Source organism: Telmatherina bonti (assembly GCF_933228915.1).
Source record: "Telmatherina bonti genome assembly, chromosome: 15".
Taxonomy (NCBI): domain Eukaryota; kingdom Metazoa; phylum Chordata; class Actinopteri; order Atheriniformes; family Telmatherinidae; genus Telmatherina; species Telmatherina bonti.
In genome coordinates, this window is record NC_136613.1 from 33,736,075 (window position 1) to 33,752,703 (window position 16,629).

Consider the following 16,629-nt stretch of genomic DNA (forward strand, 5'->3'; position numbering starts at 1 on the left):
CTTTAAAGTTGTATAACTACAACACGGCACGATCGAGCACGGTGGTGGAAGGTTGGGCTTGTCACGCAGCCAGAAAACCTGCAGCCGCTGAATGACTCATGAACTCCTCTACGTGAAAACGTGTCTAATGGTGAAAGACTGGTAAAAACTAGTCAAGCATCAGGAAAATAATCCCAAACACAGCAGCAGCTTCACAACAGAATGACAGTTTTCATTCATCTGCTTCTGTTTGGTGTCTGAAACATCTGAGGTTGTATTTGTCCGATGCTGGACGTGGTGAGGGCAACATGGTTGTTTAGATACAAACCTCATTTTTCCTTTATTTCGCCAGAAAAGTTGCTCTAAAATGCAAAATCTCATCTTTCAGGATTTCTGGTCAAGAAGAGATTTACATAGTTTTATAAAACATTTATACCTAACGACAAGAAAAGAACAAAAAGAGGCTGTACTTCCTTTTTTGGCATTAGTGAATACATTTACTGTCCACTTCATCAGGTCCACATAGCCAGAACCAGACTGGACCCTTTTATTCAGAACTGCATGAATTCTTGGTTTCATCATACCAAGCGGACTCTTGACACATGATAAGTTATTAAAACATTTTATGTTGTTGTATATCCACAACTGTCAGCTTTTATTGCAGTAAAGTGTTAGAATGAATAAATGTCATGTGATTCAACTTAAAATGTCCTACATGCATGATCTAATATAAATAATGCATTCATTTTTTTACATTTTCTGTCAGTTTCACCTGAAAGTTGGATATGCAGAACTGTCGATAACTCTGCCTTGAAGAAAGCAGCTGGAGATGATGTGAGCTTTGTGACATGGTGCATCATCCTGCTGGAAGTTTCCATCAGAAGATGCTACACTGTGCTCAGAAAGGGATGGACATGGTCAGCAGCAGGACTCAGGCAGGCTGTGGAGGTTAAACCAGGTCATGGTGGGAAATATCTTCCTCCAAACTTTACCAGCAGCCTGAAGCGTTGATCCTGACGGCAGGATGGATCCATGTTATCATGATGTTTCCAGCAGATTCTGATCCTACCATGTGGATGTGGAGCTGAACTGGAGACTCATCAGACCAGCAACGTTTCTCCATCTTCTATTGTCCAGTTCTGGTGAGTCCAACTTGTAGCCTCAGTTTCCTGTTCTTACTGACAGGAGGGAACCCGCTGTGGTCTTCTGCTGCTGGAGACCATCTGCTTCCAGGCTGGACGGGTTCAGAGATGATGTTCTGCAGATCTTAGATGGAACCGGTGCTGACTGGACTTCCTGTTGTCTTTCTATCATCTCCGACCAGTCTGCCCATTCTCCTCTGACATGAACCAGACGTTCTGGTCTAAAATCCCAGTAAACCCAGCAGCATCTGGTCTTCAGACCAACAACATGCCACATTTAAAGTAACTCAAATCCATTTTCTTCTTTATTCTGATTCTCAGTTAGAGCTTCAGCAAGTCCACTTTACCGTGTCTCCATGGCGACAGAGCTGCTGCCACGTGATTGGCTGATTACATATCTATGTTAACAAGCGTTTGAGCAGGTGGACCTGATGACGTGGACGGTGAACGTACTTTTCTGAAACATATTTCTCCTCACACTAAAAGTGTTGTTTGTGGCTCATCTTTGGAATGGTTTTATTTATAATGTCATATAAGTTTAATGCAATTTTTCATTTACTTCTTCAGTCTGTTTTTTTTAAAAACTATTAGATGCTTAAAAAAAAAAAGATGTTATCTATCAAAGTGGTCCATTTGTTGTCTTTTATTACAATCCTTGGAGTGAAATGGAGACACACATACAGGAGCTTTGCATAGAGTGAAATTCAGAAAAGTGGAGCTGGATTCTGTCAGAAATGTTCTAGAAGAGCTGAGAGGTGCATCTGGCTTCTTCTGGCCGTGAAGCAAAGTCTTACCATTCCTCTGCGCCAGAGAAGCTTCATTTTGGCGAGCTGGCCATGGAGGTGCGCTGTGCATCCTAACACGAAGCGTTGCTGCCCATGCCACTAACCTGCCCATCAAGCAAACATGGAGGGACCTTCTGCAGGAACTTGGCGGTAAATGGGATGTTTTTGTTGGACTGGTGTAGAGAGCACGCCTAATGGTTGACTTTGCAAGCCCCAAACTTTGGTACATTCAGTGCAAAATATATATTTATACACACAACAGGACAGACATACACATACATTTATATACAAAGAGACAATCAGGACTGCACACATGGTACACAGACATGTGCTCTCACATTTCTCTAAATCAAAACAGCCCTATTGATTCATTACTTGATTGTGAGCGATGAACCATAACCATCAACCTATTACTAAGATAGGCAGACACACACACACACACACACACACACACATGTGAAAGTGACAACATTAGAGAAACATGCTGCCGAGATGCTCACCGCCACACTGCTGAAGAGAAAACTGCTTTCACTCACCACTGCCTGCTCTGAAAGCACCGATTCCCTTCGGGTTCTTCCTGTGAGCGTGACACTTCAGGCGTGACGGCGCCAGGTAAGCACAAGGCTGCATGCTTCAGGTGAGCGCCACAACTTAACCAGCTCCCTTTGTTTGGATGGATAGCAATATCCTCATGCAAAAAAGCTAGTAAGGACTGAGTGTTGCACTAGTTCAGCATGCAATATCGAGCTATAACATAACACCACCGAGGAGCTTCTGCCAGGCGCAGCTCACAGAGCCGAGCAGGCGCGTCCTGCATGCATTATTTGGCCTGGAGGGGGTGGGGTGGTGGTGGGGGGGGGGGGGGTCTCAGATACCAACATCTGCCCTTACATCTCATTTCACACAAGACAGTCCCCGAGCATGACGCCAGCCCCGGTGGTTCGACTCCAACAGGTGTCTGTACAGTGGATGTAGTCTCGCATGCACCCGCACAAGATGAGTGTGTGTGTTTTTCTCACATGTATAAAAGGAGTGTGTGAGAGTGACAGGGCTTGTCGGGGTTCGGGAAAGAAATGCTTTGTCACAGAACTGGGATGGACGTCACAAGTTCGATACCCAGCAGCGTCTGGTCAGGTCCTTCAGTAACCCTAACCCTAATCTGAAGCTCCATCAGGCGTCTTTGTTTTCTCTAAAAGCTAAGAGGCACTAAAACCCAATCCAACCAGTAAACCCAGTAAAAGCCTGACTGGTTTCCCTCCAGCTGAGCAGGCTCTCCTCCTCAGCACAGCTGTCACGTTCTGTTCTGTGTATTCCACCTTGTGTTTCCTCTCTGGCGGCTCATACATCCCCTCAGCGGGACGTTCCTCTCCTTCCCTGCACGCTGACGAGCTTCTCCTTCAGACATCCCGAGTGACTCGTCAGAAATGTGTGAAACCTGAATTTCTGTCCAACATGGAGCGAATTGTTCCGTTCCAGCACACACACAGCTACCTGGCTGGCGCCGTAACGTTGTCTCAGTGTGTGTTTTCTGCTATTTTTACGCAGTAGCCACTTTTCTCAGACGTGTCTGTAACTTTGAAGAGTTGAAGGCAACAAACCTGACCAGAACCTGCTATCAGATTTTCTGACACTCATTCAGGATGGAAGGTGTGGAAACAACCAAATGTTCCCTCTAGAACAAGTGGTTTTGTATTTGTGCATGCCAGTGTTTCCCCTTCCTTCCAACAAGCAGCTAGGGAAAGGTCTGAAATGGTCTGAAATGTCCCTTCTGGCATCGGCGGTAGAAAATCTCAGGGGAAACACTCGTCTGCTCCAGGAGTACAAAGGAAATGTCACATTTGTGCAAAAGGTGGTTGGTGTGTGAGGGTACGACATACTGTCCAACACCCGCGGTGAGACAGACACAGTTTCCAGGTCCAGCTGTCTCTGAGGTGCAGGTCAGCTAAAGAGATAAAACACACACACACTCACACACACACAAACACACACGTGGCTCAGTGAACACTGGTTACCATGGAAATAAGAAACAGAACTGTACAGCTTTCTGATTCTCCGTCTTTCTTCCTGGAGGTGTGAAGTGGATCAGCGGCGACGTGCCGAAGGGAAGCAGAGGATGGAGGGAGGCCTGTGCGCCGACAGGCGTAGAGCCGGCGTGAACCAAGTCCAGCAGTCGGGGGGGTAGTTGCCTTATGAGTCTTCCACGTCTCTCCGTAGTGAAACAGCTGTTTAGATTGTTTTCTCTCTCCTGAGGTAAGCTGGTGTTAGAGTTACTCCAAGCCGAACGTGCTCGTCTCCTCCACAGCGGTCACCAGCTTCTCGTAGAGCATGGAGAAGGAGGGGTAGGGTGGGAGGTCCAGGCGATTAAAGCAGGTGTGAGCCCTGCGGGGGAAGCACAGCGACAGGAGGTTAAACAACCTCTCTAATAACACGCTGCTTGTCAGGATGGGGATTTTTTTTTTTTTTTTTTTGTCTTTTCTGTTTTATTTCGTACTTTCCCTCCCCAGTTGTTGTCCCAGTTTGCTTCCTGTTCATTACTGGTTTGATTTTCTGAGTTACTCCCGCCGTGTGTTTATACTTCCTGTTCTAAGTTTTCTTTGTCAGATCATCCTGTGAGATCTCCATCTGCCTCCTGCCTCCTACCTCCTGCTCCATGCCTCCTACCTGCTACCTCCTGCCTCCTGCTTCCTACCTCCTGCTCCCTGCCTCCTATCTCCTATCTGCTGCCTCCTGCCTCCTACCTCCTGCTCCCTGCCTTTTATCTCCTACCTCCTGCTTCCTACCTCCTGCTCCCTGCCTCCTACCTCCTGCCTCCTACCTCCTGCTCCCTGCCTTTTATCTCCTACCTCCTGCCTCCTGCTTCCTACCTCCTGCTCCCTGCCTCCTACCTCCTGCCTCCTACCTCCTGCTCCCTGCCTCCTGCTTCCTACGTCCTGCTCCCTGCCTTTTATCTCCTACCTCCTGCCTCCTACATCTGCTTCCTACCTCCTGCTCCCTGCCTCCTGCATCCTACCTCCTGCTCCTTGCCTCCTATCTCCTGCCTCCTACCTCCTATCTGCTGCCTCCTGCCTCCTACCTCCTGCCTCCTACCTCCTGCTCCATGCCTTATCTCTCCTACCTCCTACCTCCTGCCTCCTACCTCCTGCTCCATGCCTTATCTCTCCTACCTCCTGCGTCCTACCTCCTGCTCCATGCCTTATCTCTCCTACCTCCTACCTCCTGCTCCCTGCCTTTTACCTCCTACCTCCTGCCTCCTGCTTCCTACCTCCTGCCTCCTGCTCCATGCCTTTTTTCTCCTGCCTCCTGCTTCCTACCTCCTGCTCCCTATCTCCTGCCTCCTACTTCCTACCTCCTGCCTCCTACTTCCTACCTCCTGCCTCCTATCTGCTGCCTCCTGCCTCCTATCTCCTGCCTCCCCACACATCTCCACTAACTGAGAAATAAAAAAGTTTTATTGCCCTGAAGAGGATTTATGGCATTTTTCACATTTCACACATGAAGGAAATAAAAACACAAAACAAAAAAACAGGAGAAAAGACAAGCAGATGAATAATTAGTGCATTATACATGAAAAACTGGTAAAAATGTCAACATTTTAGATGGTAATGTTCGTGATATTTTACTGCATAATGGCTAAAAATCTAGCCGTATGCAAAAGTTTGAGCACCCCTTGTTTGGCCAGTAGGAGCTGAAGTTAAAGATGAGACATTCAATCTTTTATTTTCAACTTTTACATTTGTGATGACTGAAAAAGAAAAATGCCCCAAAAGCAAATGTTTGGGAACCCCGTATGTTTAACGCCAAGGATCACAGCCAGTAGACGCTTCTGGTCGTTCTGTCGGAGATCTTTCTCCTGTTCGCCGTCATGCAGGGTCCCAGCGCGGTGAGATTGGGAGCTCGTCTTGTGTGCGTTGTTCTTTCCAGGTCTGTCTACAGACAAACACATGCCCGGGCAGGCTGGACCAGTCTGAACCGGACCTGAGTGGTACCGGTGACCGGGAGGCAGGCGTAAGGGAAAATCTTCTTGTTTTGGTCACCTCCTCCAGCTCATGACCATCGCTGAAGTTAGCTGGAACGTAGACTGACTGGTGAGAGCTTTGCCTTTTAGCTCATCTTTACTAAAACCAGTACGCCCTCCACCCTGTTGGTGTCAAAGCTCTGGACCTGTTCCAGATCCAGCCTCAGGATTCTTCATCTCAGCCCAAAGAAACTTCAAAATCTGCTTTACATCCTGTTGAGTCGTTGGGTCTGAGTCTCCTGTCATCATGCATGAATGTGAGCAATGAACACGTCAGTTCAGGAAACGTCATGCTTCCTGGAAGCTCTATTCTTCCTCATCCTTCACAACTTATCGGCATAGTTTGTTCTTGTGACCCGGCGGATTGTTTGCAACAAAATGTTTGATGGTTCTGTTATTACACAGCAAATATCTTAGATATTTTACAGTTTTTAACTTTTGAGGGTGAGTTGAACCTGTTTGGGCCCATTTTGCCGGAGAGGAAAAGAAACTTCCTAATAATAATCTGTAGGTTCATCTTGTGCCAGTAGTGCCAAAGTCTGGTCCTAAAGATCTATGACCCATTTCTCCAACACAAGCTCCCCAATCAGACGTCAGGAATCCCAATCAGACGTCAGGAATCCCAATCAGACGTCCGGATTCCCAATCAGACGTCCGGATTCCCAATCAGACGTCCGGAATCCCAATCAGACGTCCGGATTCCCAATCAGACGTCAGGATTCCCAATCAGACGTCCGGATTCCCAATCAGACGTCCGGATTCCCAATCAGACGTCCGGAATCCCAATCAGACGTCCAGATTCCCAATCAGACGTCCAGATTCCCAATCAGACGTCCGAATTCCCAATCAGACGTCCGGATTCCCAATCAGACGTCAGGATTCCCAATCAGACGTCCAGATTCCCAATCAGACGTCCAGATTCCCAATCAGACGTCCGAATTCCCAATCAGACGTCCGGATTCCCAATCAGACGTCAGGATTCCAATCAGACGTCAGGATTCCTAATCAGACATCCGGAATCCTATTCAGACGTCCGGATTCCCAATCAGACGTCCGGATTCCCAATCAGACGTCAGGATTCCAATCAGACGTCAGGATTCCTAATCAGACGTCCGGAATCCTATTCAGACGTCCAGATTCCCAATCAGCAGATTCCCAATCAGACGTCCGGATTCCCAATCAGACGTCCGGAATCCCAATCAGACGTCCGGAATCCCAATCAGACGTCAGGATTCCCAATCAGACGTCCGGATTCCCAATCAGACGTCAGGATTCCAATCAGACGTCAGGATTCCTAATCAGACGTCCGGAATCCTATTCAGACGTCCAGATACCCAATCAGACGTCAGGATTCCCAATCAGACGTCCGGATTCCCAATCAGACGTCAGGAATCCCAATCAGACGTCCGGAATCCCAATCAGACGTCCGGATTCCCAATCAGACGTCCGGATTCCCAATCAGACGTCAGGAATCCCAATCAGACGTCCGGAATCCCAATCAGACGTCCGGATTCCCAATCAGACGTCAGGAATCCCAATCAGACGTCCGGAATCCCAATCAGACGTCCGGAATCCCAATCAGACGTCCAGATACCCAATCAGACGTCCGGATTCCCAATCAGACGTCCGGATTCCCAATCAGACGTCAGGAATCCCAATCAGACGTCCGGAATCCCAATCAGACGTCCGGATTCCCAATCAGACGTCAGGAATCCCAATCAGACGTCCGGATTCCCGGCTCTGCATGTCGGTCGGCTCTTCCTGCCAGGTAAACAGACGTTTATCTCCTTCAGGTGTGAAGGAGAAGCGCTGCATCTAAACGCTGCAGGATCTCCAGGACCAGACTCAGACACTCCTCCCACGAGGCCACACACATCACCTGCCATGCCGAGCTGCAAGTTTCCATGTTTATACAGCTTGGAGTCAGAAAATATACGTAAAAATAATATTTTTTAAAATGCTGACTAGCCTGATAATTAATCATAAAAAGATGGTTGAGCTGTTTTCCTGTAAATCATCCCAGCAGATGGCGATCTCACCTGGGTAAGGAGGTGATTTTTCCCCACTTCTCCACACAGAACCGACGGGGTCCGTTACTGCCTCGTAGGGATGCGAAACCCTCGTAGGGAATACTGGAGGTGCCAGTCACAAACTGGAGAGAGGAAGCCAGACGGTCACCAGAGCAGGAAAAAACAGTTTAGACTTTCAGATTTACTGTCATACGTGTCGCATCACTGAGGGAAGATGTTTTCCTAAAATATCTGGAGAATGTCTGAAAATGCAAAGACAAAAGACTTATTTACTAATAACCAATCCCTCCACATCCTGCAGACATTACAGAAGTCCAGCTGAGGAAGAGGAGGCTACGGTTCGCCCAGAACGTTTGTTGCTGTGAGTAGGAATGGATTTAGTCTGACACAAAATGTAGCTGACAAGACTAAACACAGAATATCATGAGCAGAAGCTGCATTTCCTCAGAAAGAGAAGAAAAAAACTGCTTCTTCATAAAAGTCTTAGTTTTCAGTATCAACTGAATAAATAAAGTTTTAAACCGGAAGATGCTGTAAACTTTTCAGAGATAAAGTTTTAATGCATCCAGTAAACCGCCCCCCCAATAACGGCTAATCCAGCAACCATCTTCATCCTGTCTCTTCTCTGAGATCTTTCCAGCCAGTCCAGCCTCTGAGAACAAAGAGGGCCACTTCCACCTTCCTTCCCACCTCTATCCGTCTGTTAAATGGTTGATGGCTATTGCAGACTGTTATATTTATGACTGTGTATGGCATATTGGTGTCAATTGTTGTTTTTAACTTATTTATTAACTGACATGTTGAGTTGTGTGTGTAGATATGTCTTTTTATTTTATTTGTCATGGTTGTGCTCTACCCGCAAATGAAGTTCCTAACGGATAAATAAAGTGAATTTGATTTGATTTGATTTGATTGTAAAAGTCAGCCTGATGTGACTTCTTGCTGTCATTTTCTCTTTTTTCTCTCATCCTGTAACAACATCCCGCTGCACACTGACAGCTCCATGAATGGACATAATGAACAACTGTGTGACATAAAATACATGAGAGCTGCAGCTTTAAGGTTGGAACGTTTTTACAACTCAGACGGTTTACTACCGAGTTGCACTCTGCACTGTTTTATGCACATACAGTTGTGCTCATATGTCTTCATCCCCTTTCATTACAGAAAAGGCTGAATTTACAACAGTCACTCAAATAACTGGTGACTTAAAAAAAGGAACAAGAACTAAACTTTTGCAAAAATATAATTTAGTAATATAAGACACTGTTTTTTAATTTAATTGAGTTGAAAAAATAAAAAACAAACAAACAAACAGACAAATGTGTCCTGGACAAATTAGAGACTTTTCTGTTGAACAGTGGGACAAAATACCTGTCAACAGGTGCAGAAGTCTGACTGAGAGGAACAGAAAACACCTGACTGGAGCGGAAACATTAAAGGATTGTTCAACTAAATATTACTTTATGACTGATGGAATATGTAATAAATTATATTATTTCTTTGCTTTTCAAAAAATATTATTAAAAAATAATGTCATAAAATTTTTATTTATTATTACTTTAGTCAATTTCAGCTTATTTTACAGGCAGCTGTTTTTTTTCCTTCTTTAATGAAAGAGGATGAATAAATATGAGCACAACTGCATTTATATATTCAGAGGTGTATAAAGTAGAAGTAGAAGTAAAATAAAGTAGAACTCCTGCCAGGATTTTGGATCTACCTGTGCATTTAGAACAGGTGTTTTCACTAACAGGATCATTTACCTGCAGTGGAGCGGAGCTGATTAAATCCACCTGGTTTAGTGACTGGATGGAAAGATCTGCCGGACAGGACTTCTACTTTCTACTTCTACTTTTATACCTCTGTATGTATTTTCCTTATGATTTAAATCAGTCTGATTGGAGGTTACTTTGCCACTAAAAGACAACCACCCCGTAAATCTGCTTGCTCTGTATGTTGTATTTGAACAAAGGGAAGATTATGATCACATCGTCGGAGCTTGTTACATAACAAGCTGGCCGCCTGCCTCCACACGGGGGCAGCGCGTGCACATCCTACCTGCAGCAGCCGCAGCCTCTGCTCATTGTTGAATCTCTCCACTGCTGCCCAGAACCAGCGAATCACAATGTGGTTGTCATGGTAACCTGAGGAGAAAGAGACGACGATGATGGTGCATGACTCAGATGAATAACAAATAAGCCCCCCCCCCCCCCCCCCCCCCCCCCCCCCTCCAAATCTCTCCCAGTGCTCTGCTGGTTAATGTTTAATGGATGAAGCAGTTTTGAGCGTCTCAGTCGATTCCTGTATTAAAAGAAGCCGACACTGAGTCATGGCTGAGTGTCAGCTGCACTTCCCCCGTCTCTCCTGGGCCGACCTTTAAAAAAACCTTTTAATGAAATCTAAAAGGCTGCACCGTGTCCGATGTGCACGCGATGCTTCATATGAAGACAGTTCTTTCATGATTATTTTCTACATCACATCATCAACATTAACAGTGAATAATTCCAGATAAGACTGAATTAAATAACACAAAATAAATCAAGATGTTAAAGAAAGCGGAATGAGATGTGTGTCAGTGATTCTCTCTCAACAAAGTCCTGCTGGTAGAGAATCAAATGCCTCCAGGACTCTGCTGCTTTCTGCCATTTAGCATGCTAACTGCTCTGGCATCGCTTCAAGCCATCAGTCACTGTTTCGTATGAATTCCTGCAGCAGCTTCAGGTTTCAGCAAAGTGCACGCTCATGCAACACGTTAAACGACTGTAAATGTTGGTGCACGGCCACTAAGGGAGTTCACAAGTCTGTTAATACTTACACAAGCGGAGAGAAGCTGCTAAACACTAAACTAATACTTTTCACACACTTGTCATCAGGACTGTGACAATATGCTTTTATCCCGACTCCATTCTGATTGTTTAGGTGTCGATTCGGCTTAAATTGTGATTCTCTCAATATTGCTGATTTTTGTAGATTTAAAAACAAACAAACAAAAAATGTATAAAACTTGTTTTTGCTCGTCATTTTTCTTGATTTCAATCAGGAAAAACCAACCCAGTAGCCAGACCATCATTCTGCTGCTAAAATATATAACTAGATATGAAGAAGACAAGTAAAAAGATCAATAAAAAACAAAAATGACAAATAGTTTATAATGGATTTACCTTTGTTTTTTGGAATAAAAATTCATTTCTCAACAAAAAAAAATTTTAAAAAAATTAAATTGTGAAGGATAAAACCTTGATAATTAAGTTTCCCACCCCTACTAGTCAACATAAGGCACAGGGGTCACAACCGCACCACCAGAGCTTCCAGTCTGGCCACTGGGGATCTGGTTATCATGAAAATGGCACTACAATTATTAACTGTGGGGGTTTTTTTTTCATAAAAGCAACAATAAATACTGTAAAAATAAAATTAAACATTTTATGTTACAACATTTACGTCAGGAAATATACATTTCACATACATTTTACTGATCCTTCTGATGCATGAATTATTAAAAAACACATTTTTTCATGCAATACTTTATGTCTACAGACATGCACAGAGACGCTTTTCTTTGTCTTTAATATTATTTGACTTTTTATTTAGTTTATTTATCTAGTCTATATAAACACTTACAAATTAAAACACAGTCAAATTTATACAATATAAATACTAAAAATAAAATAGACTTGTATCATTTCTTGTCTTATTTATTACTGCGGTAAACATATACGTGTATATATGACATTTTATTCTAGATTAATTTATTGTTTAGTGTCAGTGTGTTGGGTGACTCTCCTAATGTCCACTGAGGCGGAAAAACCACAAACATACCATCCTGACTTCTGAATATCCGATAAAACAGACTTTAAATAGCCGTCCACTGCAGTGGACACGATGCATGAAAGGGTTAATATATCTGCCCTGACTCTGCACTGTGAATGAGTCTGTTTAGGTTGGTCAGAATTACTACATACATGGGGAAATGTACATGTATGTACATTTAGAATAACTTCTAAAGCTTAAAAAGCTTTTTTTTTCCCAGTTCCAGATAACCAGAATCGTTTGTTGGGGATGTTGTGCTGCATTGTGATCTGCAGGTTGTTATTAAGGTGTAAATGAGCAAATAAATAAATTCTGCAAACAAATACAATTAAACAAGAAATAGATCATGTAAATTAAAATAAATAAAATATATTGTTTTCATAAACTAAGTGAATATAAATGTATAAAAATGATTACATTTAAAAATAATAAATAAGTGTTTAGTCATATTTAGAAGCTATTATGCTGTGATTTTACTGGTTCAGCCGCTGCAACTGAACTGAAACGAGTTCAGCGTTACTGGTTTAGGATAAAAATTGTAACGTTTGCAGCTTAAAAGACCCTGCATGTCCGTCCTCTTCCTCCTGTGTCAGTCTGGCCCCCCAGCTTCACCTACCTCCTCTGTACTCCGTGTTGTTCCTCCAGTCCGCCAAGTCAATCTCTGCAGTGCCGGCGATCACCAGCTCCAGCTCCCTGGCATCAAAGACGGACACCAGCCGCACGTCCACCACCTGACAAACACGCGAACACGCAGCAGGTGAGACAGATGGAGCGTGTTGTGTGGCCCGGCCATTCTGCCGTTGCAAGCTTCCCACTCCTGGAACTGTGTGAGGGATTTCAGATAGAGTCGACCCGTACTGTGAGAAGTTTCCATCAGGTTGTTCGCTTCTGAATTGCTCAGAGATGCGGGGAATGCATCTTTGACCTTTGAGCTTTTGAGGAGTATCTAGTTATCTGTGCCAGTTTTTTAAATGATCTATGTCACCCTCCAGACATCCTGTGAAAGGTTTAGTGACGTGATGTGTGTGTTGTACGCATGCAGCACCTCCAGCGGTTAAAGCTACAGTAGCTAACGTTGCTCAGACACATTTATTTTACTCTGGATGAACTGGTTCCTCGTCCTGATAGTAGTCTATACATTCTGTAATCATGAACAATAAGAAATATAGTTAGACCCCTTAGTTTACTGTAAATCTGTAAAAGCTTTGACCAATCCAAACGTTCAGACACAAATGGAGTTGTTCATTTCTTATAAAAAAGCTTCGGATCTCACAAGGAGCAAAACCAGAGGGGGAGGAGCCAGGGCAGGGTGCAACTTTCACATCTTGCTAGCTCCCTAACATTACCTACCCCAGTGGTTAAAAGTGAAGCCGATGCAGAGGTGCATAAAACTGCAGTTCCCCCTTCATCCACTAGGGGCTCCAAAACAGAGCAAATCCCCATAGACTCCCATGTTAAAAAGACCAACTTTACAGCAGAAATAAACACGTTTACAACAGAAATAAACATGTTTACAGCAGAAATAAACATGTTTACAGCAGGAATAAACATGTTTACAGCAGAAATAAACATGTTTACAGCAGGAATAAACATGTTTACAGCAGGAATAAACATGTTTACAGCCTGGTTAAAAAATCCATTTTAGGTTTAACAGGTCAGGTTTATCTTCATGACAACTGTGGGTGAATATATTTTTATATTTCATCTGTTTAGAAGTAGTTTCATCTCATAATTTTGATTCAGCCCTGCGATGGACTGGCGAGCTGTCCTGGGTGTACCCTGCCTTTCGCCTGAAGACTGCTGGGATAGGCTCCACCTTCCCTGTGACCCTTCATTGGATTAAGCGGTTAGGATGATGAATAAATTAATTTTGATTGACAGGTACCCGATATCCCGCCTCAAGAAGGCAGAATGCGGAACAATCGTGGTTTTTAGACGATTAACAGCAGGGTTTAGCTTTAGCCTTAGCCTCCATTACTTGGTTAGCTCCTGTGAGCTCTGGGTTAGCTCGGTTAGCTTTTACCAACAGGCAGGTCAAAGTTTTATAGATGTCATTCACCCAGCCCCACCCTCACAGCCCCCCTCTCAGCTCCACCTATTTGCCATTTTTGTATTTTCCGGGAGTGGTGGTATGCGTGATGCTGCCAAGATGGCGGCGTTGGGAACCACCCAATGAGCTTCAATTCAGCTCTTCAGAAACCTACGGGTGACGTCACAGAGGCTCCGTCCATCTTATATTTACAGTCTATGGATGTATGGCATCCCTAGCTGCTGAAAATATGACTTTTTCATGATGACCCAACAGCTGCATCTAATGTCAAAAGTCTGTTCAGCTTTTATATGGAGACTAACGTCACTCTAAGCTCCTGAACTATTCGCTCAGCATTTCTAAATAACAGTCCAGATGGAAGACGAAACTCTTTCTGTGGGCAGCTGACAACTGCTTCGCCTGAACGTTACTGTTTCATACCTCATAGAAGCCTCGAACCAGGCTCTCCGTCTGCTGCGCGACTCCTCTCTCTATGCGCCACTTGACCATCCGCTCAATGTACTCCTTCTTGTTCTTCTCGGAGACGGGGATACCAGCCCCGCCTGGCTTCAGCTCCCTCTCTGTGATCTGCAGAATCACAGGCAGACGTCAGCTTTACCTTCACTTTACCACTTCGTCTCCAACACCCACACCCACCTGGCCGAAGACCTCCTCGTTGACGGTGAAGGTAAGGTCCAGCATGTCTTCGATGTCGTTGTCCTTCATCCACTGCAGGCTCTGGTGGAACTCCTCATCCAGGAACTCCAGGTCGCTCAGGTCACACGGACTGCAGGTAGTCAGACAGAAGTCCACAAAGTGTTTATGAAGGGAATCAGGACAGACTAGAAGCTGTGAGGGAGCAAGTTTATCAGCTGTATCAAGACTTTAATCATATTGATCAAAGAAAGCAACTTTCAGAAGGATTTTATTTTCTTTATAAATAGAGAATATATAATTATCCATTTAAAATAAAGTAGGGATACTATGAAACTGGATTCCAATGATCAGTAAACCTCATCAAGCCATATTTTATTCCCAGTAGAACATAAACAACTTGTCAGATGTTAAAACGGAGAGATTTTATCATTTGACAGAAAATATGAGCTTTATGTTGAATCTGATGGAAGTAAGACATCAATAAAAACTGGAACAATAAAGGGCTTGAAAAGAAGCAGATAAGAACGGAGCATTTCAGAGAGGCAGAGTCTCTCAGATGGAAAGATGGACAGATTCACCTGTCTGAGAAAAGCTGACAAGGAATTGCGAAACAATTTCAGAAAAATGTTTCTAAATGTAAAATAATGAAGACTTAAAATATCCAAACAGTTTCAGGATATATTAAGATTCAGAGAAGCAGGAGGAATCTCTGTGTGCACGGGTCAAGCTGGAAGTTTAACTGAATGCTGGTGATCTGGGGGTCCTCTGGCAACGCTGCATTAAAACAGACATGATTCTCTACTGGAAACCAGTGCATGGACTCAGGAAGATTCCAGAAAAACACAGTTCAGGCTGAAATCCAACATGCAGCTTAAAGCTCCATCATACGTGAAGAGGATCCAGAAACACGCCGTCTTCTCTGGACCAAAGCTCATCTAAAAGGTTGAGTGAAAACCTGGATGAAGATGTGGAATAGTTTGTGGACAGCATGGACGGCGTGTCCTGCAGACTAAAGAGGAGAGGGAGCATCCAGCTTGTTATCAGCCTGCATCTCTGATGGGATGGGGTTGCATTAGTGCCGATGGCGTGGGCAGCTTCCACATCTGGGAAGCTCCATCAATGCTGAAACATCTGCTCCCATCCAGACAACGTCTCTTTCAGGGAAGACCTTGCAGGTTCCACCATGCTGGACCACATCCTGATGGTGGAGCAGGAGAACTGGTCCAGCAGGACCACATCCTGATGGTGGAACAGGAGAACTGGTCTGCTGCAGTCCAGTTTCACCAGTACCAAACATCTGGAGCATCATGGAAGCAGCTGGAATCCTGCATCAGACCAGAACGGGACGACATTCCTCTCCTGAAACTCCAGCAGCTGCTCTCCTCACTTCCCAGATGTTTCCAGATGTTAGAAGAAGAGGAGATGCTAACGATGCTAAACATCGTCCTGGAACGACTTTTTACAGACGTGTTGCTGCATCAGATTCACAATCAGCTCAGATTTTACATGAAATGATGAAATGTCTCAGTTTCACCGCCTGATATGATGTTTATGTTCTACTGGGAATAAAATGTGGCTTTATGAGCTTTGTAAATCATTGTTTTTGCTTCTTATTTGCCTTTTGCACATCTTTCTGAGAGGCTTTGTACTTCACTCTTCTCTTTGTACTTCCCCGCCTGATTTGATGGAATAAAATGTGGCTTCATGAGGTTTGGAAATGATTTAATTCTTTTTTATTTACATTTTATAAAATGTGTCTTTTTGTACCATTTATTTACTATTCAAAGAATAGTTAAAGTTAAGTTTTTACTTCATGTTTCTTTTAAATATTTGTAAAAACAACAAAAAAATGACGACAAAGACAATAATTTGGTTTCACAGTTCAGGCAGAGAAGGAAGCCTTGCAGCCAGTCTGCCATCTGCGTTTTTCCAAATATGTCCCGCTTAATAAAAAATTTAACAGTTTATTTTGGGCTTTTTATCTCACCATTTCTGATCAGATTTCATGTCACTGGATGAAGAGATTCACTGCACGGAAGAAAACTCATCTACATCATGTTCCATCTGAAGGAAGCATTCATGTGTTGATTTTTTTTTGTCTTTACGTCATACAAAGACTAGAAAATGACAAATAGCTAATAACAGGGCTGGGCGATATGACAATATATCATCTGGAGGA

The 16,629-nt window shown here is 43.9% G+C and overlaps 1 protein-coding gene across 1 annotated transcript in view; it reads right to left on the reverse strand.

Moving 5' to 3' along the window:
- Window positions 1-4,173: 4,173 nt before the first annotated feature.
- hecw2a (HECT, C2 and WW domain containing E3 ubiquitin protein ligase 2a) overlaps window positions 4,174-16,629 on the reverse strand; it is a gene marked incomplete at both ends in the record, with an annotated part of 45,592 nt that continues 33,136 nt past the window's right edge. The window contains 6 exons of the mRNA XM_079254794.1: window positions 4,174-4,285; window positions 7,961-8,073; window positions 10,013-10,098; window positions 12,381-12,495; window positions 14,235-14,381; window positions 14,451-14,580. Of these exons, the coding sequence (XP_079110920.1) occupies window positions 4,174-4,285; window positions 7,961-8,073; window positions 10,013-10,098; window positions 12,381-12,495; window positions 14,235-14,381; window positions 14,451-14,580 (703 nt within the window). The remainder of the gene's footprint in view (window positions 4,286-7,960; window positions 8,074-10,012; window positions 10,099-12,380; window positions 12,496-14,234; window positions 14,382-14,450; window positions 14,581-16,629) is intronic.